This window comes from Calonectris borealis, chromosome 5 (genome assembly GCF_964195595.1).
Source record: "Calonectris borealis chromosome 5, bCalBor7.hap1.2, whole genome shotgun sequence".
NCBI classification, from domain to species: Eukaryota; Metazoa; Chordata; class Aves; order Procellariiformes; family Procellariidae; genus Calonectris; species Calonectris borealis.
The window spans coordinates 27173461-27198604 of NC_134316.1; the positions used below are offsets into that span (position 1 = coordinate 27173461).

General features: G+C 42.0%; 1 protein-coding gene across 1 annotated transcript; it reads left to right on the forward strand.

Annotated features, from left to right (window-relative positions):
* The first annotated feature begins 15 nt into the window (after window positions 1-15).
* Window positions 16-24879, forward strand: ENTPD5 (ectonucleoside triphosphate diphosphohydrolase 5 (inactive)). Its single transcript, XM_075151585.1, is given in 15 exon segments — window positions 16-1132; window positions 5519-5796; window positions 7050-7129; window positions 9155-9298; window positions 9677-9752; window positions 11401-11436; window positions 12310-12398; window positions 14598-14677; window positions 16207-16268; window positions 17733-17834; window positions 18726-18866; window positions 19221-19277; window positions 20826-20941; window positions 21129-21167; window positions 21170-24879. Coding segments are annotated over 15 exon segments (1518 nt in total). The 5' UTR covers window positions 16-1073; the 3' UTR covers window positions 21329-24879.
* The last annotated feature ends 265 nt before the right edge of the window (window positions 24880-25144 follow it).

Sequence of the window (25144 nt, forward strand, 5' to 3'; positions counted from 1 at the left end):
CGGGGGCGGGGGGGAGGTGTGTGACAGCGCCGCGCTGCCATGGAAACCGCGCCCCTTCCCGGCGCCCCGCCCGCCGCCCTGCGCGAACGGCACCGGCACCGGGATCGGGAGCGTGGGGGCTGCCGGAGGCCCGCTCGGGGCTGCCGCCGTCCTGCCGGGCGCGGCAGAGGAGCGGGCAGGGAGCCGCTCCGAGGCTGGGCGAGCCCCCCCGGGCCCGGGCCTGTTCCCGGCGCCGCGGGAGGGAGCTCCGCTGGCCGTGACGCCGCGGAGGTGTCGGGGAGCGGCGTGAGACCCTCGAAAGCCGGGAGGTCGGCGGCGTTTCCGTTACTTCCCGCGGCGCTGCCGCCCGGGGCGGGCAGAAGGACGCGCTGTCTTGACCGCGCTGTCGTACCCGCGTAACCGGGTGGCTAATGAGGAGAAAATACGTATTTCGACGAGTATTTCTGCGTAGTATTATCGGTGCCGGCTCCGGGAAGCGAGCCACGGGATCCCGAGGGCCGAGCTTGCCGCCGCGGCCGGCGGGTGCAGGGAGGAGCTGCGGAGACTTTTGCTTGGGGAGAGAAAACGAAGGCAAGGGAGTTGTTTCAGGCGTGTCCAGTGCAAGGGTTTAGGTTGCAGCTGATTGACGCAGAGAAAGGAAGAACGCCTTGGCGTTGAGGTGTGACAAAGTTAAAAAACCTACAGCCCTAACGGATTTGGAAAAGGGATGTTGGGGTGCCCGGCTCCAGGTCGCTCTTGGTGAAGCTCTGGTGAATGCTTTCAAGGTGCGCAACTAGTAGCGTCATGCTGAAATTTGCACTGGAGTTCTCCCCAAGCTTAGATTGAAGCAAAAGCCCTCTGCGCCCAAAATCTCTCTGCACCCAAAATCTGTTTTCTAAGAATACCGGTTGGTCCAATAAAAGATGTTATTTACAGCCCCTGTAGGTATAGAGTTACAAAGTCATAAAGAGACACTTGCTAACACGCTGCAGGAGGAGAAGACTAACACAGCAGTCTCTTGGAAAGCTGCCTTGCTCTAATTAAATAGGAAAATGGAAAACTCACTTGGCCAGAAATGAGAATAAAAAAATAATATGTATTTGGAGCCTCGGTACAGGAAAAAGAAAATTAAAACTGCTGATAACGCTTGTTTGTGAGTTGGTTCTATTTTTTTCTATTATTTAAAGCTCTAGATCCAGAATTTTACCCCAAATGTATGTGTGCAAAGAAAATTCTGCCATTATCTTTATGGAAATGCTGGGAAATTCTGCCAATGAATCCAGTTATTCTTTCTGTTGTGATTTTTAAACAGTGTACTTTTATGAAGCTTAAATTTTTGTCAAAACAATCCAAGAAAGCTTTTTTTTAACTAGATAAAGATAAGACCAGAAAAAATGCAATGGCTTTTTGTTTCTACAAATAAAAAGGTAAAGATGTATTTGTCTAGTTATGAGCGTTAAGTGTAAAAGCAGCTCATCTGAGAAATAGATCTTGTTACTGTAAGAGCTGCTTATCTGGAAAATAGATTTTGTTACTGTTTTAGTGCAGAAAATAGACCTTCCATTCTGAATGATTTTTGGTGTACTTGAGCAATAAATAACAATATGAATTGAATTACATGATTCATCTATTTTGTTTCCTAAAATAGTTGCCTAAATATTTATATATTGTAAATATTTCAAATTATTTTCTAATATTTTTCTTTATATCCAAATAGTTCCCAATAATATCTTAGGAAACAGAAGGAAAATTCTTGTGTATCTATCTCAGATACACTGCTTTTCCTTCCACTCAGATTAGGCAGACTCCTTTTTACAGGGAGATGCTCCTGTTGCTGTGTTTTGGGTTTTGCATGTTCTTTTGTCAGAAATATTCAAGAATGCGGGTGAGAGTTTCTTGCCTTGAAAATTACCAGTGTTTTTGTGTATGGCAAACTCTAAGTAAGGTTGTGTTTTGCTGTCTTAAGGTTTCTTATTATTATTCTGGCATTGGTTTTACTTTTGTTGTTTAAGGAGAGTTTGGTTGGAGTTTTTTGTTTGGGTTTTTTTTTTGCTTCCTATTCATGCTTTCAGTCTTGGCAGTCTATGCAGCATCCCAGAATTTTTGGATCGTACTGTCTGTGTAGCTCCCAAATCTTTATATTGGATGTGCTTCAACTTTTTGGCTTAGTATCTAAAATCTGCCTTATACAGATGATATTTGCATGTGTTTCTCCATGTTGGGAAATGAGTGTTCTACCTTGTGTCACTGGATGCTGGACAGCCAGTGCTCTTGAGGTCAACTGTAATGTTTGTGTAAATGTTTTACTAACTTGTTGAACTCAGTTAACTTTCAACTTCTTGAAATTCATCCCATGTAATTATCTGAGCATGTTTCGCTGCTTGTATTGAGCAATGGTAAACTCAAATTTGAATAAAGCAACTCAACTGATATTTTGTGTGCCTCCATGACCTTATAATTTGCCTGATACATAGTCCACTCCTACTAGCTGAAAGCGAAGGTGAAGAAAAGAAGTGCAGGCGCAGTGTCTCTTGTCGCAGTGCTCCGAAGTGGTTTTCATTAGGAATCTCTGGAGTGGAATAGCTGTTGCTTCCATCCTGCTTCAGGTGTGTGCCTAACGTATTCACGATTGATGTTGATTATTGCTGCTCAATATAAAGGCTGTAAATGGAGCCTACTGATGGTGATCTGTGCATTTTACCTGCTTGCTTATATTAATGAACTTGTGCTTATATTACTGTTACCCTGTTTTCTCCTTTCTGTTTGTTGTTCATTTTATCCATCCTGTTGTATTCTGATAGCAGCTAGGATTTTAAGTTGTTTGAGAGGAACTCTTTTGGAAATAATTTTCTTTCTCAGTAACTAATCTCTTGTCTATCTCTATCCTAAATTTTTTCTTCCATTCTTTCTTCTGACTCTCTCGTTCCAAATTCCTTTTCCATTGCCATTTCTGTTATGCTCTGCCCATTTTCCTCTCTTGTCTCTGATTTCTTACTCTCCTCATCTATTTTTATGGTTTGTGTGGAAACTGTTTTGCTGGCGCGCTTGGTTAAATGGTCTGCACCCCTCATCGAAGAGGCTCAATGTGCTTTTTTCACTCTTAATGAGGGTGGAGAAAAATAAAATCCCAAGATTGTTGGGCTTTTTTTATCCTTATGAGTATAAAGGTGGAAAGGAAAAAAGTCAGGGGAGAAGTAGAGAACAGAAAGTTTGAAATGGTGGTGGATGTCTGAGAAGGGATAGAGAAGAGAAGCTTAGTGAGGGAGTGTTTCATGGGAGGCTAAGGCTCATCCACTAGTAGATCTGGCAAGAAAAGTATGTGTTAATGATGGCAGTTGCTCAGATATTTTCGGATCATCGGTGATTCTGAGGCTTGCGTAAGTGTCACATGTACCGTTTGTAATAGGACTCTGGAGTTTGTTCTTAAGGCAGGTGCTTGGTTTGTATTTGTGATTGGTTCAGTAAGCATAATCCTTACATTGCATGAGAATAACAACTCTTCTGACCATCCGGAAGGCAGTGCTCACTAATGCAGCTTATGTTTTGTTAAAACAGCGCAGCTTCTTAGATTTTCAGTAGTCGTCCTTGCTGTGATGAAGCAAACGTGGGTAATGCCAGCTGCATCTTAGTACAAATCCATAGCTGTGAAGGTGCCAAACAGCTCAGCGCTTTTCATGAACTCCATTCAGGGGAGGACTTTTAAGTTGCTACAGGTTAGAATTAAGTTTTTAGTCATTTCTGTATAAAATGTGAATGCTTTAGAAACTATTACAGTTGGAGTTGATCTGCCACAGAGGGTGACCAGGGCTATCGCCCATTGGTGGAATTGTGAAGTCACTTCTTGCTCTTCTCAGAATGTCCTTCTAAGGCAGAGTGGGTCAAGAGCTTGTGCTTCTGCCCGCAGCGCTCCGCGTTTACTAGGAACGAGAGGATACAAAAAAAGGTGACAGAAGACAGGCAAGGTTATCATTCTGCAGTGGGCTGTGCATTTCATTTGCCCTAGAGATAGCTGAACACTTGAGTGAGTTAGGGAGGCACTCGAGGAATGACGTTGTTTACCGAGAATGGGTAAAAGTCAATCTCACTTTGCTGTAACTGGGGACAAAGGTGAAGGATGGAAATAATAAAAGTCATACAAGGACTAAATCTGGGATAAAAGGTAGTAGAGGATAAGTGAGTTCTTCGGGTGTGGGAGAAAGGTGTGTGGAAATAGAGGCTGTGTCAGGTTCGTGTAGAAAGGAGAGAGGTTAGGATTAGGAATGAATAAATGTAGGATAGAGACGGCATGAACGTAGTGCACTGAGCAGATCGGTAAAAGACAATGAAATGTAAGGGCTGGAGGTGGGTGAGGGTCTCAGGCAGAGCAGATGAATAGGCATATGAAGTAGAATATTCAGTGCTGTGGGCAGATGGATGTGTTACCAAGAGTCTGGAGAATGATAAGGAGCTGTTTGCACCTTCTGTATGCTGAGTGCTCTGTGTGCATATCAATGCAGGCGATACTGCATATGGTGGGGCATCTGGCCACATGCTCTTTTCTGCTGTTAAAATGCAAGTAACAAAGATAGCTATATATTATCCTCCTTTTTACCTGGGCATCTAATGAACCCTATCATTTCTGTGCCTGTATCTTTTCCTTTATTAGCATTTCCTAGGAAAAATATATGCAAAGAGATATGTGTTAACAGAGAGGAGGTGTAGTTGTATGTTGATATCCGATACTGCGTCACACATCTTTGGGGCCTTGGCTTATAGACGCTCTTGCTAGAAGCTGTGTAAGTAACCTGAGTGTTCAGGGCAACTGGTCTAGATGTGAGAGTGTAGTGGGGTTTTGTTGGGTTTTTTTGTAATTCTGAAAATGAAAATGTGTCAGGAGACAATGATGAAAAACCAAAATTAAGACAGAAAGGGAAAGTATGAAAAATACTGAGAGGCAGAGCCCAGGTGCACCTTACAGTTCAGTCCCTCTTGTGCAGCACAGGCTTTTCTTGGTATGAGGATGCTGCTGGAAGGATATGCCTTCACTCTCCCTATGCGCTAATCTCTCCCAGCAGCTGTTCTTAGCCTGAGATGAAATTCTCTTTGTTTGTGACTCTGAATAACACTTGTGTTCTGCCACAGCATCTCAAGTGTGTAAATGTTAGGGCAAAGCGATTCTGCCCTGAGCTCCCTTTGGTGATGCTTCTTTTCAGATAACATTTGGGCTTTTTGGAGGTTCTGGGGACTCTAAATGTTGAGAACATTCAAGCTCAAAGAGAAAAAAATTATCTAAATAACATCAAAACTAGAAATACTGGGAAGCAAACTACTTTAACTCTTCTACATTTGGGAAATGGAGAAACCTTTACTCTGAAAGAACAAATCGCTTAGATGCAGTTGTAGCATTAAGTGCAGTAAATCACATCTTTTGGATGAGGTGTTGAAAAGCATCTAAAGGGCAGAATATATGTGTACAGACTGTTTTGGTTTTTTTTTTCCCTACAGACTTTTTAAGGAGAGGGCTCTTGGTAATTTCCATTCCTGCTTTTTTTCTCTACAGGACCCACTGCAGCTCTGTGATTGCTGACCCATGCTTGACTGCCTCAAGGGGTCCTGGCAAGATGGCATCTTCCAGACTTCCCATCCTTCTAGTATGGGCATTTTCCTCTCTGTCCTTTGTTCTTTCCCATTCAAACAGGGAGATGTGGTTTCAGGATTTCTTTCCACCTAACATGTGCCCTATAAATGCCAAAGCCAACACTTTTTATGGTATAATGTTTGATGCAGGAAGCACTGGAACCCGGATTCACATTTACACCTTTGTGCAGAAGAGCCCAGGTAAGACCCCATGTCAGTCTATGCACTTGGAGTATATTGACTTAGGTTCCAGCTTCCCAAAAGAGGGTTTTTTCCCAACACAGCATTTGGGAACAACTGAAGATTTCTATAGTTTGTCCTTCAAATGGTCCTCTGGCAGATGATTATTGTCCATTTGTGGTGGTGTTTTGCTGTGAAAATATCGTTTTTGTAGATCTTTTGAAACTTAGATATTTAATTCTGGATATACTGGAGAGTTCTGAATTTCCAAAGATTTTCATCTATGTGGCTGTTTAAAGGACTGTCTCACTGAGTTGGAAAGAGGCTTACATTGTTTTTGTCAAGTTGCATGTTACCTTGAATTATATCAAGAGATATTTAAATTCTGCATATGTTTACATGTCACATTTTGTAGCAAATTAAAATCAGTAAATTAAAGAGTTATAAGCACCGAAGGTCTGAGCCATTTCCAGGAGAACTGTGCGCAGGTGGACCACACTCCAGTATATCTGCTTCTGACACAGTGCAGAGGTACCCAAGTTGGCTGCACACGCCACAGGATTCAAGAGGGTGAATTAGCTTGGGTACAGTGAGCCAGCAAATTTGCAAAGGTTGAAGGCTGGTTGTTGAGACTCAGCTAATAAGCTCTTCAGGGCCATGCATAGTACCTATGTGGCTTCACATGATTTCAACCTTTGTTTGGAAGGACTGGTAGAACATCCAGCTCTGATGGACTCAGCCTGACTTGTAATGCAATATTCAGGGGTAGCTTCTAGATTCAAGCTGCTCTGGGAGCAACGGTCACGCTTGTTTGGCTTTGCAGCCAAGTGCTTGAGCCCAGTCAGCTCTGTTCTGTCTTTGTGAGTTGGATGAATCGCCTAAGAATAATCAGGAGTTGACTGTGTGTGTCTTAATATGAAGTAGTATTTCACAATTAGCTTGGGGACAGAAAGGAAAAGAAATTTTATTAAGATTAGGCAACAGTCATACTATGTTGCTGTAACTCATTGTAATTCACAAATGCAAAATGAACGTACTTCTAATTATAACAACGTGTTCTTAATAAATTGTTTGTGAACTTGGAGGATACAAGGGCAACATTCTGTTAAATATGTTCCTGAAGTGAACGAGCAGTGCTTGTTTGAGGAGTGGAATAGTATTGTTTGCAAGGGAAATCAAGGATAGTCACTTTACAGGGGTGGCAGGCAACCTTTCTGAAATTAGAAAGAGATTCGAGTTGTTGACTGTTTCATGTAATGTTTTTTTTTGTGCAGAAAACCTTCCAGAGTTGGAAGGGGAAGTCTTTGAGTCTGTGAAGCCAGGTCTTTCTGCATATGCTGATCAGCCTGAAAAGGTAAGGCTCTCCTTCATTCCCTGTGAGTTGGTCTTGCGTCTACTAATATCAGTTGGACTCTACCAAGCAGTTCAAGTATTACTAATTGTAATTGCAGAGAGTCAAGAAAAAATGTAAAGGTTCTACTGCTGGCTCTCTAAACCTGTTGCTCTTCTTTTGTGAATTAATTTCTACACAGTGAAATGGGAGCTGTTGTTTTACATATTTCATCAATGGAACAATGACTTAATTAATTGTTTAAATGCTATACCTAACTAGAATATATGCCTTTGAGAATTTCAAAGACAAAGTGATTTTTGGCTCTAGCAGCATCCATATTCAATGTTTATTTCCCCTATAACTACCCCAAATATAAGTAAATATATACTCCTGTCTTATTTGCTAATAATTTTCTCAGATTTTTCTTTTGGTTGAAATTTTCAGTGCTGGTCACAGTTCAAAATGGGCATATTTTGTTTTGATTTGTTTAGTTTAGAAGTAAGGTGTTAAGACTGCGGGAGTTTTCTTTTTTAGTCGTGTTACAGTGTCAAGCAAAGAGGGTTCATTTCTCTGACTCCTAAAAATGTTTTTTTTATGTGTATAGTCAGATCTACAGAAGTTAATTTTTGGTAATAAGTTATGGAGAAGGGGAAGAATAAAGGTACACTTAGCAGGTTAAGTCAGGCCATAGTATTTCTCTAAGTGTATTCTCTGCTTCTGTCATCAGACTTCCAATAATTTGTTTGGTTTGTTTCTTTGCTGCTATCTTTGGAACCATGGCTTGGAAGCCAGTGCTCAGTGATATGTAGGACTCACTTCAGTCATGCTCAGTTCAAATATTTAATTATAGTTTTAGCTGAATAATGATTTAGGTACGGGCAGTTACTCTTCTACTGCCTCAGGACTTTTGTTGTTTTGTTTAAAACACGATTGGACAGTTCCGTCTTCCACAATCAGATGTATTAGTTAATACGTAAATTTATAATTTGAATAAGAAATTGAAGTTTGGTGTGATTCTCTTTATTTTCAAATGGTGGTGGTTGTGAATTCGTGCACAATACACTTGTTCCATGTCACTCTATTGGATCAGGAGTCAGAAGTGAGCAACAGAGCAGAGAGCGCTAAAATAATCCTGTTGTTGTGATACACAGGGCCGGTCCTGAAGTAAGCTGCCATTTTCCAGATCCCCCGTACTGACAGTAAGCTCTTTCACAAGCTAAAGGAGGTGCCAGAGAAATGACAGATTAGATACTCTACCTTGTGTGCTTTAGCAGTCTTGGAGTTGAGGGTAGCATAGGGGGAGTTTCAGGTTTCTCAGTTTGCTCAGTTGCATTCAGCGCTACAGGAATTTGAGTGAGAAATTTTATGGAAAAAGTTAATGGCTTTTGGATTTTTTTAAACTTTGATGAGATCTCCCATTATTTCACTAAATTGTCTTGTTTGTTGGGTAGGAGAGGAGAAGAATTCACCCCAAAAGAAATTTCTAGACATTTCACAGGAGAATGTTTACTGCTAATGCCAAACTGTAATTGTTAGAGCAGTGTAAATAATTGAGAGCCCAGCAGTGGTGCCTGTACCTCGTGTGGTAACTATGCTACAGCTGGCATTTTAATTATACTACTTGCTATGGACACACTTGGAATTCTTATATTGCATTTAGTGAAATCTACAGACATTCCTCCTGACCTTTGCAGCTTCAGTCAGTAATTGTACCGTTTAGTTTCATCATACTGCAAGATGTCTAGCTTTGTCAGATACTCAGTTCCCTCGCCTCCCTCCGTCCTTTCAAATAATACTTTCCACAAACAGTGACCTTTCTCTCGCCTGAGATACATCTCTGAATACACTCGTCCTTCCAATTCAGACATTCTCTCTAAGGTTCTTATGAGATGTTTAGCCCAGTTTTTATCCTTATTTTGGGTGTGGGTGAGGTATCTTCTGCTATTGAATACTGGTTTCACTAGTGTTGAGGGGGAATTGGGAGGTCTATTTCCTGATGGCCTGTAGGAGGAAACCATAAGAAAAACATCATCTTCTTCCTTTTAGGGTGCTGAAACCGTCAAAAGATTGCTGGACACGGCCATAGATGCTGTGCCACCTCATCTCTGGAAGAAGACCCCGGTAGTGTTAAAAGCCACAGCTGGACTGCGCTTGCTGTCAGAGGAGAAAGCTCAGGCTCTGCTTTTAGAGGTAATACTAAGATCTTTTGGATGCACTAGTATTGCTCTCCTGTTTCATCTTTCATGACTCAGTTCTCCATTCTATTTAGCATAAGAGAATTTCAGCTGTGAAAAGTGACTGTAATCCCATGATAGTATGAGACTCACAGACTTTACAGACTTTCTTGTATGACCCTGAAATCCTCTGTCTTGATGTGGATAGAAGGCATGGGGAGAGAGACCTACAATACTTGTTTCTTTCTTTTCTGGCCCTTAAAAGAAGAAGAATTTTGTCTACTCCACACACTTGTCTTATTTTATACTGCTGTGAAAAAGAAAACTTTCTCTATCACCATCAGAGCAGAACAAGACTCTTAAGACCAAGGAATCTAATCATTTCTTTCTTCAGGTGAGAGAAGTCTTTGAGGAATCACCATTTCTTGTTCCAGAGGACAGTGTTAGCATCATGGATGGGTCTTATGAAGGTATGTTTTAGGAGGAAAAAGTGAAAGCAAAGAGGAGTGGGGCAAAGAGAGAGAGATCTCTTATGGACATGAGAGGGAAAGAGAAATGGTCACTAAACTGAGGGGGGAAAAAAGGTTTCTAGCCCTGTTTGAAACAATTCAATCCTGCTTTTCCTAGGAGATGTTGATTACTTGGTCATCTGTTAGGCTACAAATGCAGATACACAAAGAGTTTTATGAGTTAGCTAGATGAAGGCTTATCCAAAACCTTCTGAGGTTCTAGAAGAGAACCTCATCTCGGAAGTAAGTATGCAGGCTAATGCAGGCTGACCAGCTGAAGCCTGCTCTTGGGAACTGGTGGAAAAAAGATGGTGTCCACCTCTGAAAGGCTACATGACGATATATAGCAAGCTAGGAAGCTTATGGAAAGTGCGTAGTAAATTCTGCAATATCAGCATTAAAATAATCTATTATGATTAGCTCATCAATTTTCAGGTTAAGGTTGGAAGCATTGTGCATATTAGAGGAGAATGAAGGATAATTGACAAGTATTAAAAATTAGATAGCGAAATAAATAATAAAATAATACATTTTTCAAAATATTCTGATGGAAAAATTGCAGCTAATAAAGTAGCAAAGGAAGTAACCTAAAATACAAGAAAAGGTGAAATACGTTGTAGGTTTGGAGTAAGTGATGATTTTGCAGTGCAGAACAGACCACTGTAACATTTTGGCTAGATATCCAGACATATTTCCTTGGAGAATAGGTAGGTAATAATCCTTCTGTATGGATGCCTGATAAGAGCCATCTGTGATGTTACATTCAGTTCTGAACACTTCATTATGGAAGATATATTGCCAGTTTGGAAGGTGTTCAAGGAAAGCAAAAAGAATTATCACAGCGCTTAAACAACTAATAAATGGAGGAAGATTAAAGAGCAAAATCTGTCCATATGTTCCAAGAGAAAAGGAGAAGTAACATGAAGTCTGCAAGTATTTGATGAAGTACGGTGCAATGCGTAGTATGTCACTGGGATTAACGGGTGAATTGTATAGTAGGGAGAAGTGTTGTATTGACAGGGAGCAGGACCAATGAGGCATAACAGAGCACAGTGTAGCCTGACAAAGTTTATTTAAAAGTCCCACTTCTTCCACTGTCCCATGTTTGCCTATGTTTGGGTGAGAATCATGCCAGCATCAAGCAAGCTGCTGGAGTCAAAGAGGAGTTGTTTGTGTTTTACTGGTTGCCACTATGTCTGGAGTGTAATTACAGAAACCACAACATTAAAACACAGAGTGTGTGTATGCGATTTTCAGATTAGGAATTGAAATGCTGGGGGGGGCAAAGTGCCCAAGGAAACTTGTGCATTGTGTCAGCTCATTACTTCTTTGCATATTTTTTGGATAATAGACGTGGTTTGTGCATGCTGCAGTTGCATGGATATTACAAACGTTCTACCTATCCCAGCTTATGAGATTTGAATGAATCAGTAATGCATCATATAACTTAATTGTAAGTTTGGATTAATCTCTGAAGTATGGGTCGGTTACATTAAGTTAGGAATGATTTCCAGGTAAATAAATAACATGTGGAGGGGTGGTAAGGGTGGGCAGGAGGTTGTGGGAGTATTCAGTGGTGACTTTCTTTTTCCTTTTTCACTCTTTGCAGGAATTTTAGCCTGGATCACTGTGAACTTTTTGACAGGTAGTTAATGCTGTATAACTTCTCTCTAAATACGAAATTGAGTCTCTTCTGCGGAGGTGATCACCCTAAGTTCCTCTGCCTCCGTTGCCATGTCCTGCTTTTCTTCCCCACTGTGGCACCAGTGCTAAAGCAGTGGATTGTCTTGGGCAGACTGTGTTCCAGAGGGTGACCACACCTCTAGTAAAAAGGAGGCATCTTAATCCAGAAGATGCCAGGAGTTACTCAGGACTGGGAGGCACTGGCAAGCTGGTTTTTGCAAGGTACTCCCGATACGGAGCGGTACTGCTAGTCTGTTAGAAGGTGGGAAACAAGGTTTTACAATGTTCTTCATCCCAGTGTGAACTATGTAACTAAATGGTGTAACAGGGAATGCACTGGTGCTTTAGCCCTACTGGCTCTAAGAAGTTCTAGGAATGCAATCTAGTGAAAAGAAAAGAAAATCCGTACTCTAGTAGGTACAGAAGCAAAAAAGCTGCTGTGAGTGAAAAGAAATGATAATAGCTGGTTCTGCTCTTACTATCCTTCCTCTCCTACTGCTCTTGACCAGCTATATTGTGGTTACAGAATTTATGTACTCTCCCTGACAGTCTTCTGCAGGAGATACTTTGTCTCTTACTTTCAGCTATTGCTGGGTACCTAGAGATTTAGCTGCTTTTGTCTCTTTGGAGGTGAAATTGGAATGAAGGAAGAAAATCCTACGAATCTTTTCGTAATGCCTTCCATTTGCCTACCTTTCCTCTGTGACGTTTTTTGTCTTTGAAGGCCAGCTGAGCCCTCCTGTATTGCTGTGATAATGTGATAACTTGGTGGCTGCCTGAACATGCATGTAGTATTTTGCACTTGGGGCTGTTCTGATCATGATGTTGTTTGCAGGGCAGCTGTCTGGCCAGAACCAGGGTACCGTTGGGACTCTGGACTTGGGAGGAGCCTCAACCCAAATCACATTCCTGCCACGGTTTGAGGTGAGCAGTGGTTAAAAGTGCGCGAGTTGGGACTGCAGGGCCAGTGGAGAGACCTGAGCACTGCAGTGCTCTCTGATATAATTTTGTCAACACTGGCACAAGCAGAACATCTGTGGTGTACAGAACATCTGTATTTCTGTTCCCTTTGACATCAGCAGTTGGCTGATAGGCACTTGCAAACAAAGGAGCCTGGATAACAAGGAAGAAAAACGAAAGAAAGCAAATGGCTAAAAATAAAGAGAAACAGCTTTTGTTTTTCAGACCCAGGCTGGGAAAGCCCCATTAATGCAGACAATTATTTTATGTTCAATAAATGTAGAACATTTCCAGGTTGTATTTTTGCATATTACAAGAAATTTAGGGTCTGCTCTGAGTTATCTTCCCCCCCCCCCCCCCAATTCCAGTTTGATAGCAGATCCTCACTGAATTTTGGAAGGGGGTGTCTCATGGGGGAAACGTCTTTTATAATAGCACAGCCAACCCCTCTTTGTTTTCTTATCAATTTCTTCTCATTTTCTTTGAGAATTCCCCTCTCTGCCCCTCAGTCCATCTCTGTGGGATTTGTCAGGAATTCTATAGCTCTTTAGAAACAGTTTGAACTGGGACCCAGGTCTAAAGTTTGCATGCGAAAATTACATGGGTGTTGGAAGGGCACTATAGCATTCTGTATCTTGGTATTGTGAAGTTGTTTTTGTCCCCCTTTCTGAAGGAGTCCTTTATTTAACATTATTTTGTTTACAGAAATTGAGATTCTCAAAGGGTGTTTGGGGACCACAGAACACGTTGTTTTCATATCAGGATATTTTAATTCTGCAATGGTGGGTCATGTTGAAACATGACGTGCAACCTTATCCTGCTCAGCAAAGCCTCAAGTACTCTGGGCTTGCCCTCTGTTTTGTGTTGATAACACCTGCTGAAGCGGGCACTGGACCAACAGGAAAGGGTGTTGCTTGTGGGGGTTGAAATTATCTGTCTGGTGCCTGCCTCATTTGGGAGGGGTGTGAGGATTTCTACATTTTTGTGAAAGCGAGGCATGGAAAAAGCCAGTTGTTTTCTCCAAACAAATTTTTTTCAGGATCTCTCCTTTTTAAAAGTTTTTGTGATGTAAGGTTTAGGAATAGAACTCAAAATATGGCAGGGTCTGGGTGTGCTGTGTCAAGGACATGACTGCCGTTCCAATGAAAATCTGCCTGAGGCCCAAAACAAATTTCAATTTGTATTTGTTGAGGAGAAACTCAAGCTGAATACTGCCAAATCTCTTTCAGCTTCAAGCAGGCTTCTGTCTAGGACTCTACAATTCCAGATGTGGGTTATTTTTGCTGTATCTGCTTACTTGAATAGTAACTACAGGGACTCTGCAGCTTCAGTCCTCTCTGAGATTCTGCTGCTTGGCCCGGTGTAACAGCGTGTCTGATACAAATGCACAGGGCCAAGAAGGGGTGGGAGAATGAGGTCACTAGCAGAGGGAAGACAGAAACTGGAACTGAGATCTCGGGGACTGGAAACAAAGGAACAGTAAATGAGCCCTGAATTGGTTTGGATTTAGAAGAATATGACAGTTAGTCTGGCAAGAAGGTAGGGACTGAGTGCCAGTGGGGTGGAGGTGCACACAGAGGGAAGACTGTGAAAGGAGGAAAACTGGAGGTGCTGAGAAAAGAGGTTAATTTAGAGGAAAGCACTTAAACCAGGACGTAAAGCAGCCCTAAGACTGGGAGTGAGTGGTCACAGCGTTTCCTTGAGTATCAAGCATGACATTTAACACGGTGAAAATGTGGCCTATACTTTACTTTGCATTTTTAATTCTTCTGAGTTCCTGAATTGAGATGTCTCGTCTGACTTGCAGAAGTTCATAGTGTTTCTAGTGCAGCTGATTTTGATGGGGACCCTGTATGTATAGACCAGCACGTAAGTACTCTGAAAAATTCAGGTATCCTGAATTAGAAAGTATTTTCATTCTGATCTGTTGCGCTTCCCTATTATACATTGAAGTAACACAAAGATGCATATAAATAAACTCAGTGTTAAAAGCTGCAGATATTACAGCAGTGGGCACCATTGGAAAACTGTTCTTTGTTTTCAAAGCAGATGAGATGAGTGTGCAGTTAACCCTATGGGTGTATCTGTGATATTACATCAAAGTTGGTTATTTTTTATTGCATAATAGAAACTAAAAGATTTCTTCTTTTACTTAACTTTTAGGAAACTTTGAAGGAAACCCCTGGGGATTTTCTTACCTCATTTGAAATGTTTAATAGCACCTACAAGCTCTATACCCACAGGTGAGGAGCAAAAAGGCTGCTGACTCCGCTGGGAAAATCAGTCTTTCTGCAGCCCCTGAACTAACCACAAATGGCCATGTCATCCCATGACCAACTGTTGGGACCATGACTTTTTTACTAGTTTTCTTATCTGCTTGAAACATTAGTTGAAGTGGAACATGATATTAGTTGACTGGAAACGTTCCAGGATCATGGTTAATATCACTGCAAGGGAATATTAGTCAGTCTGTCAAATGAAGAGGAAGCATTATGAGTCACTATATTTAAGGAGAAGAATTGTTATTACTGGATTCAAGCCAAATATTCTGGACCAAGCAGAAAGGTGGATATCGTGCCAGTAGTCAGAACTAAACCTGGTCAGAGATTTGGAAAGAGGACCTTCCTGAGACTTCTTCCTTCTTAGTTCGAAATGGCACATCTCATCAGCAGCTGGACAAAAAGTAAAGCCTAGACTGATGTAAACCAAAGAGAGACAACGACAGGCAGCTGATACAGACCATGGAGCACAACAGATTCTTGAACCAATTGGAGGGGATGCGTGGCCTGGAATAATATAATTGTGCTTACTGCGTTAAGCTAACAAATTTCTGAGATGTCTGCAGTGAAATCCAGAGTTTACCTGCATGACTTACAGTCCAATGAGAACTCGATCATGTGTAATAGAGAGCTGGTCTCAGCCCATTACTAGTGGGGTGAAGATTATCATCTCAGTCAGTTACAAAATATGCTTACTTGACAGCAAAGCTGGCTTAGTAGTCCTCCTCTCCTACTGCTTACATTTACTGATGTAACTGATTGCTGTATTCACTAATACAGTCCATTAGATCACTTAAAACAATTGGGATTGAAAATCATCTCCTAAAAATGAGGAAGCCGGAGGTTAGTTTAACTCTGATTATTCTGTAAACATTTGTGTTGACATGACTAAAGGGGTAAGTAGCCAAACATAGAGCTGGGACTGAAAGGCCAATCTAGCTGTGTTCCTGAAGCCAGCAATGTGTAATGACATTCTCATAAATGTTGTTCACATCCTAGCTTGTAATGAGTATAGCGGTAATCTGTGGAGTCAGAGGTGAATTTCACACAAAGGCACAGCTCCGGTTTAGTGAGAGGTTCTGCAGTTCTCCTATTAGTTCTGCCCTAAGAGCATATAGTCTTGTGTGTGTGACATAAGAATGGCCATTCTATTCCCCATGCACTCCTCACATACCCTTCTTTCTCCCTCATTTTTAAGACTCTGCATTTTTGCTTTTCATGAGTGTCCTGTAGAAATGTCACATCAGCTCTAACCACTTTCTGCAGTTTTAGATTTACCCATTTTACAGCTCTTTGTAATTCTTGGACTTGTGTCACTCTTTTGGTACTTGGAATTGTTCTGGCAAAGGGAACTCTCTGTTTTAGAGAGGGGAGAATTGCGGGAAGCAGAGGAAGGAAATTTGATTTGGGTGTTCCAGGATTTAGGAAGAGGCTATGGGTGAAGCATACCAGATGTGCAAGAATTAAAACTGTAATGTCTTTGTTGTTTGCAGCTATTTGGGGTTTGGACTAAAAGCTGCCAGACTAGCAACGCTTGGAGCTTTGAATATGGAAGGTATGTTCATATGATAAAATATCCAAGATTTTTGAAGAGATGGTTAGACTTAGTCTTGTGTCAGCAGCCCATTTCCCCTGTATTCACTCCTGTATCTTGTGCTTTTCTGTGTTTTCGCTGGTATAGATCTGTCTGGAAACAGGCTGGAAACAACGCTTGTTGAGGAGTTGTCTTGTGAGACAGCTGCTTTTCCCTATTTCCAGGTTCAGCCAGCAGTGAGACTGAGTGCAAATTCCAGAAATGCACACATGGGAACATACAAACACCACATAGACATGGCCAGCCACAAACGCACAGCTTCCCAAGCATCCACAGAAACACAAACAGAATGAATAGATCCTTTTCCTAAGCATTGCTGCTTAGGCCAAACCCACTTTGTAAGTCTCTCTGGTATCTGCCTGGCCCGCCGTGTTGCTCCAGACCACCTGTTGCATTCACTGACGAGTCTAGCTTGAAGTCCACGAGCATATCACATACACTCTCGCTCACTAACCTGAATGCATACTCACATTCCTGAGTCTTTCCAGTCTCTGACCCACACCTTAAGTCCTTCCAGTCTTCATGCCCTCAAGACCTCGGGCCTTTTGTCCAGTCTCTGGCCAGGACCTGGGGTCTTTCCACCTTCTGGATTCTTACTTGCTGGCTAGATGGACTTGTGTTAATTACTGGAATGTACTCAAATAAAAAATAGTTGGGAATAGGGTTTAAGAAGAAGATAGGACAGACTGCAGTGATTGGTCACAAGGCTCAGCCAGAAAAGCATACTGACCAGCTGCCTGCTTACCTGCGATTGCCGCCTTTTATCGTCCCCTCCGTTTTCCCACACTTACATTTCCCTGATTCCCCCTTTCCCTGCCTTTGAGCCTTCTCCTAAACATCCCATAGTAAATTTTGCACAGTCCCACAATCCCTCTCAACCATTCTGTAAGAAGATTGCTTTTTCTGTGAGACCTGCGCTGGCCATAATAACCATGTTTTCTTTCTATCGGTTCCAGTATTTCTGGTTGAACCTTTCAGGAGTACATTCAGTGGCTCCTGTAGTGGCCATTGATCAGTGTCTTACGAGTTTTTGTCTTCGTTGCTCAGTTGCTTTGTTTGTCTCGGTTATCTGCTGTTTATTAGGGTTTGTGTATCAGTGTGTTTAATTAATTACCTCTCTTTTTTCTTGTCTTCTGTGGTGAACAGCCATTACCCAGATATCCTTCTACCATTTATCTTTCATTAACAAATGACAAGCCCAGCTGCTCTGCAGCTTGCAGGACAAAATGGACACAACTTGTCCAGACCGAGACTGGTCCTTAATTCATGATCAGTTTGTGCAGCATCCATCAATTCAGACTTCCATACTTTTGCTTAAAGACCTTAATGAAGATCTTTCAGGCTCTTCTTTTCTGGTTCTGCATACGGATCGATAACAGTGTTGAATTTTAGCCTTTCTGACTCTCCCCTCTGGTTTCGTTCCAGCTGTGGATGGACAAATGTTCCGTAGTTCTTGTTTGCCAAAGCAGCTGGAGGCAGAGTGGCACTTCGGGGGAGTGAAATACCGGTATGGCGGCAACAAAGAAGGTAAACTAAGGAGACTTGTTGCTTCTTGTAAGATAAGTCTTCAGAATCTGAGTTCTTCCTTGGCAATACTCCATCAGTTACCTTGGGTTATGAAGGATACCTGTCCAGTCATAGATGTGGACTTTTGACAGAGCCAAAGAAAAATCTGAAGCTCTAAAAGTAGCTGGCCTGCACTCTCCGTACTCTTGAGATTGCTCTCTGTGATCTCTTACTATAAATGCTACCTTTACAGGAAATGTTAAGAGTTACACGTGCAAATAAGAGCTTTTTCTGCTTTGAGCTAAGTGCAAAAGCTCTGGCTGTATTAGGGTACAATAACTGGTAGGCCAAAGTGTATCTCACTTGTGGAATTATTTCTTAAGATACTATCCCTAATGCTGCATACAGAGGGTGAAGCTGCTACCATCAGTGACTAGCACAGACCCCTTTGGTGACTGATGTTGCTTTGCTTTACAGTGGGGAACACAAGAGCTGAGTTGCAGATTTGGTGTGTGAGCGGACTGATAAAACTACAATGTGATGGAGAGGGAAAATAAGGTTTTATCTAGCAGGGGGCAGCAAATGTAAATGAGATTCTGCTGATCACAGAACAGAACAATGGGAGTTTTGCCTGATGTGGAGGAAGCTTTTCATGCACCTACACCAGTTTGCACAGCACATCTTTCAGATATTGCTATGATCTGCTCTAACGAGTTCCACTTGATGATGGAGATCTAGAGTCCTTGCCTGCATGCAGGTGCCATGCTGGATTACAGAAGGGATATTTAAGCTCTTCTCACCTCTTCTGATGTTTTAATCTCTGCTTCTTCCCTTTTTCATCCTGTTGCCACTGATTCTTCCATCTCCTGGATATGCCTCTTTGGCTCACCCCATCTGTGTTTGTCCTGACAGGAGAAACAGGATTCAAGCCTTGCTACTTGGAAGTACTCAAGGTTGTCAAAGGGAAACTGCACCAACCAGATGAGATTCGTGGAAGTTCCTTCTATGCTTTCTCCTATTACTATGATCGCGCAGTTGACACCAACCTAATTGGTAAATTGGTTTGGGATAATCTACTGCGTGTGAGCATGTCAACCAGAAGGTAGACAGAGGAACCCTGGAGGCTGGAGCATGGGGAGCAGGGAAAAGGAACGGTGTTGAGAAAGAGGAAACACACAAAAGGCCTTCAGGGAATGAATGTGTATCCGTCAGTGCAGTTTGATGTTCAGAGTTCAGCAGATGAGACTTTTGCTCTGAGCTCCAGTTATACTTGCAGCTCTGTCCTCTGTTACCAACAGATCTCGCTCCTAGCCCACCATCACCGAGTTGCACTCTAGGGTCAACTTAGATATAGAACACAAATGCTTTCAGGTCTATGATGATGTTTTCTCACCTCTTCTTTTTCAGATTATGAACAGGGAGGTGTTCTGGAAGTGAAAGATTTTGAAAGAAAAGCCAAAGAAGGTATTAGTCATGAGATTTGGGAAACTGGTGGGGATGAGAAATAACAAAAACATGAATGTCTATAGGCAGTACATAATGTGAGTTTGACTTTTAAAAAGAAGTTTAACCTTTATTCCACTTACACCTTCTGTGTCATGTTACTTGGCTTTTATTAGCCAACACCTGTAGCTGTTGCAGAAGAAAGTGCTGAAGAGCAGCGAGGGGAAACAAAGTGTTAGTGGCTTTGCAGTTCTGCTCAGGAGAGGAGGGAGATGATAGTTCATAAATGTCAGTACAAAAGAAAGTGAATTTGCTGTATCAAGAGCTCCTTCTGTCAAACTGCAACTCTCTTGAGTTTAGGAGAGTGCTGACTTCTCTAAGTTTGTCACCTTAAATCCTTTTTAATCTCTAACAAAATGGCAGGAGAGAGCAGAGGTTGTTTAAGTCTGACAGCCTCTTCTGCATTCCTTTCCCTCCCCCTGACTTTTTTCCTGAGTGCTTGTTTTAGTTTTGTACCTCCTCCTGTGAAAAAAGAGCTCCCACCTTGCCATGCTACTGATGGCTAAAACTTTAGCTTACAGAGCAAGACATTACCTCTGAATTGTGATCATCCTCATGATGATTAGTAGACCGTATTTGTCACCAGAAGATGCTTAATTATGTAGTTCAGGACTGACTTTTTTCTAAAATAGGACTTAAATTCTAATGATTTTTCAGTTAAACTTAATCTCCCTAGAAACTCAGATGGTTTTGAATAGGGGGATTAGGCTCTAAAGTTTGAGTGTGTTTGTTTTGTTTTGTTTCCCTGGATACTGAGAGAGCTTATTTCCAAAGACGCAGCTAAGATGTTATCTAACACCGTCAAACCATTTATTTAGCTTTAGAGCATCAGGAGATCAATTCTGTGATCCTGAATTAATGCTTCTCTTTCTCATTTCAATAGTAGGAGGATGCTCCTTATCAGTTTCTAAAAAGAAGTGAACTCTGCTCTTGATGCTTGTAGGACAGGGTAGTAACAGTAGATCCAGAAGACAATGCTTAATGTAAATCCATTTTCCAGTCCCTGTCACCCTTACTGTGGAATCTTGACTTCGCTGCAGCGAGGGAGTGGTTAGTTGGGCAATAGCCTCTTCCATGTCCTTGGACACGTGTGGTTGGAAAAAAAACAAAAGCAGCTGCCAACCTAGAAGGTAGAGTCGTTACTGGAGCCATCCTTGGAGACTAGACAAGGAAGACAAATGATGCTCTGTTCTTGAAAGACTAAGTAATAACCAACTCCCTGGCAGTTATCAGTTGAGCAGGGATTCAGACTTCAAAAGAGCTATGTGTATTATGCTGCTGTAATAAAAGATGTACTTAAGATGGAGTTAAGAGAAACTGGAAGTACTATATGGTTTATTCTCCAACATTATAGAAGCTGTGTAGCATGTACCATGTGTCATATGTACCTGTTAATAGAAGCAGGTGGCTTGTTTTAGTAGGCTTTGGCTTGAGGTCAGTTCAAATGTATAATGTGGATAAAAGCTCCTTTATTTTGCTGAGATCCCTTTTTTTTCCTTCCTTCTCTAGTCTGTGATAACATGGAGAGGTACAACTCAGCCAGTCCTTTCCTCTGCATGGATCTCACTTACATCACTGCTTTACTAAAGGAAGGTTTTGGATTTAGGGACAACACACTCTTACAGGTGAGAAAAACAGTTAAATCCCAAAGCCAGCTTCCAAATTTCTCTTACCAATCAACATGCATTAGTTCATTTTTCTGGCTAATTACCTACTGAGTCTTTCCAGGGTCGTTACATGTAATTGCTGTCATCTGTGCAACATATGAATCTAGAGAACTGTTGGGAACAACTTATTGTTCTTCCTTTATAGTTAACAAAGAAAGTGAACAACATAGAGACAAGCTGGACTTTGGGTGCTACCTTTCACCTACTGCAGTCTCTGGGGATAACCTATTGAGCTGTGACATTCCCGTGGACTTCAGCATTTCTGAAAGGCTGAGAAAGCAAACTGAAATCTCCAGGTATGTTGTTCAGCTGGAGTTGGTCACAGAGCACGGACCAAAGTTATAGAACGGATCTTCATCCTGGATTGGCATCATGCGTAACGAGAGTTGCCACAGTATGATTTGTAATTGTGATTGCTATAAATGATCCAGAAGCTGCCTTCTGAAAATCAAAAGGCCTAAACTCCAGCAGAGTATCCACAAGGGGCTCAAAGCCAGCTTTCACCAGCACGTTTGTATGGCATCCCATTGCTAGAAGCACAGAGTAGCTGGCGTGTGGTGGTAAACTACAGACACGTGATTTCCTCTCCCGCTTTTATTTTAAACATCCATAACTTAAGTTTGCTTGTGAGATGTTAAATAGAGAAATTAAAGACGGCATCAACAGTCATTCAGAGAAAAGTGAACAACTCCGGATACTGCCAGCCTCAGCGTTCCAAGTAGCTGGCTGTTAGCTTATCTCATACATTGCAAGAAGACTCCGGTCTTTCAAGAAGGGGCCTGCTATAAGCACACTTTGGGCATGGTTTTGGGAAAGGTGTTGGCTAAAACATAGGTTGTAACTTACCAAGCATTTCTTTAGGCAGCAGTCATTTCCTAAGCAGAATGTGTGCCTGACTCTTTGTGTTCCTTTTTGCTGCCCTTTACAAACCTGTGCAGCTATACCATACATCTGGCTACCAGATCTGGTAGCTTGATTCATTTAGCATGTAATCATAACACATAGTTGTGCTAGCACAACTAAACAGCAGTGCCAGCTATTTAAACTCCACTGCCAAAAGAAGTGCTTGTCACATTACACCCACAAGGAAATGAAGGGTGCAGTCAGATGAAATGGCTGATCTGATAGCTCACTTTGCAGTGAGAGTCTCTCTGCTCTCAGCAAGGCACTCCCGCAGCCGCCTTTCCTCTGATGCTGGTGCTTCTCAGGTTCTTTCATGAACCAATTCACGACTCCAAACTTGAGTTAAATCAGCTCACCAGAGAGTCAAGTCTAGTGCTAGCACAAGAGAAATCGGCATTGCACAGCCCAGGGAGACCTGCTGGGCCAGTAAGCTGTTAGAACACCACAGCCCATTTTGTTGAGTGAGCTGTAAAGTGTGGTTTCCCATCTGAAAGTTCGGGCTTATCGCCTCCTGTGCCCTCCTTAGGAACCTCCTCTGAATGCAGAGCTGTGGTGAAACAAGTTTTTTTCAGTTGTTTAATAGGCAAAAATAGGGAGAGAGCAGAATTAGCATCAGAAACAGGGAGAACAAGAGCCGAAGTAGCTTTGCTTTCTTATCCCTTGTTTGCTTATCCCTTGTTCATTTTAAATTGTTTTAAACTTCATTTCTCTTTAATTTAATATAGTGGAGTTGGACCCATAAAATGGTGTGTGCAGCCCTGCATTGCTCTGGAATTATTTTTAACACATACGGCAGGGCTTTAGAACAGTGCATCCAATGAAGGGGTTGCAGCTGTTTAGGAAGTCCAAAACTTCTGTCAGGATAGCATGAAGCTATTTGAGTAACAATTTAAAGTGAATCTTGCCATCTCTTTCATACCAAACACATAGAAGCAATGAAAGATCAATATTTTAAATAAAGCATCTTGTCAGACAGGCTAGAAAGCTGGGCTGTAGGATCCTGGTTTTCTTGTTTAATTGGCTGTAGAGAACATCAAGATTGCTCGAATACCTTGAGGCTCCAAGTGCAGACCCTGCATTGTCCTAAACAGAAACAGCTGTAGAGACAACTTTTTCCACCCCATGAAATAGTTGGCAGCTAGCTCATACATTTGCTCCTATTTAGCAAAAAATTAGTATCTTCTACTCACCATGGAATGCGTAACATAAAGATGAGTTTACCCCAGTTGTAAGAAAGGAGAGGTGTTATGCACGTGACTAAGGGAAGCTTTTATCCACTGATCTCTTGTGATGAACACTTTCCTGCGAGGCATTTGCACTTATCTATTTGCTATAACACACCTTTCCCACTTCTGTAAAACCAAAGACTGCCCTCACGCTACCTTCTCTGCAAACTGGATTTGAAAATAATTGGTAATTCCCAGCAAGGGGAGGAAGTAGTGCACTCATGCCCTCACTAATCTTGCCAAGTGGTTTGGACACTTAGAAATTTGCCTTACTGTGAACATTAGTCCACTTCCTCTAGTTAGTAGCGCAAGTTTGACTGTGGCTGATTAAGCTACCCCCTTCTCATATCTCAGGTTTTACTGCACTGGGGTGCAAGGTGACAAGTTCAGTCAGCAGGAGTCCAAGGGTTGGGGATGGAGCTACCTGTCCTTGTCCCACCACTGACACCTTGCTGTAAATTCAGGCTGTTTCTTTGAAATATGAAATGCTCATCCTACCTGTACTCCTCCTTACCAGAATCTGTTTTGAGATCCATGCTGGGAAATCCCTCAGTGTCACACCAAGCTTCCTCACTAGGAGCTTCTGTTTGAACGTGAAGAAAGTAGTTGTGGCGGCCAGCCTCCAGACTAGCGTCTTCTCAACCACCACCATTTCTTATTCCCCTTCCTAGTGTTTGGCAAAACTTAGTATATGGTCTAGTCTGCACAACAAGGTGATTGCAAACGCATTCATTTTGTCTTCAGTGAACAATTGTATTCACTTTTGTATTCTCAGAGAACTCAAAAGTAGGATGCAGTGGTTACTAGCCAGGCTGCGTTACTCCTGAGAACTAGCTAATTTAATAATCCAAAAGTCTTCTTTCAGTCTGAGCCAGTGCTATGACAAACTCTTACTAGATCTTGTGGCCAAGAGCCATAAGCAGTGAGGCTGTATTTGAAACAGGAAGGGAGGGTGGGATGTTATATCTAAGGAAGAAACAGCAGCAGTGTACCTGCCAACTGAATAGACGCTAGCCCTGAGGAGTACTTAAGGGTTTGGTTTGGTCTGAAGGAAGGATGGTCTAGAACAAGACAGGTACCACGCAGAGGAGGTTTCTTTTCTGTGTTCTTTGCCTCAGACTCTGGTACTACAAATGCTAGGTGGGAGCATCTGCTTCCCAGTACCAAAGTTGCATTAAATCCAAATGCTCAGGGCCTTCATTTGTCAGTGGCGCAATTCATTACCTGAAGCAAAACTGCTGCTCTCTATCAGGGGCCTGGTCCTGCAGTCACGAGAGAAACAAAAACTCAGCTCAAAGGTTTCTTTTGCAAGAAATTGCAGAATTGAGCCCCTCCTGTTTACATCTGAACTACTCGAGGTGGGTGGGGGATCTAGAGAAGCCAGTCAAGTCCTCACACTTACCCTAGTGCAATGAGATTATTTATTAGCTTAACTAAAGACTAAGCAGCCTTTTAAGAGAAGAGTTCTACTTGCAGCCCTGATTCTTATCTCCTTCTTTGTAACGTCTTTTAGCCAGTCACTAACAGGAACTGCCTAATATGAGTGACTGAAGAAGCACAAGTAATGGCTTTCAGTTCAAAACTTATGTTTCATTCTTTCTGATGTTAATTCCCGATACTGGTTAACCATACGTGTAAATCTTGCCCGTGGGCAGTACTCATGTAATGTTGTGAGTGTCAAATGTCTAATGCAGGAGGGTGGTGTTTGGAACCTAAGACAGAGTATCTTGAATGTCTATTTTAGTAATTAAAGCATTTTTAACAATATTCAAGACGTTCTGGTGCAGTTTTCTTTCCTAGATATTATTGTTGTCTTGCATCCCTTTTTCATGGAGCCCTTAAGACTAGCCACTTCCACAAGAAACACCATTATTAAATAAAGCACCAAGAGAAGGGCAAGGAAAAGAGTGAAAGAAAGAGAGACAGCTTAGAGCTTTAAAACATATCTGCCATCATGAGTTGGTTCTCTTCTACTGAAAACTACCCTTCCTTTCCGAGTCCAGGAAGCGCTAAGAACCCAGGAGTGATGTTA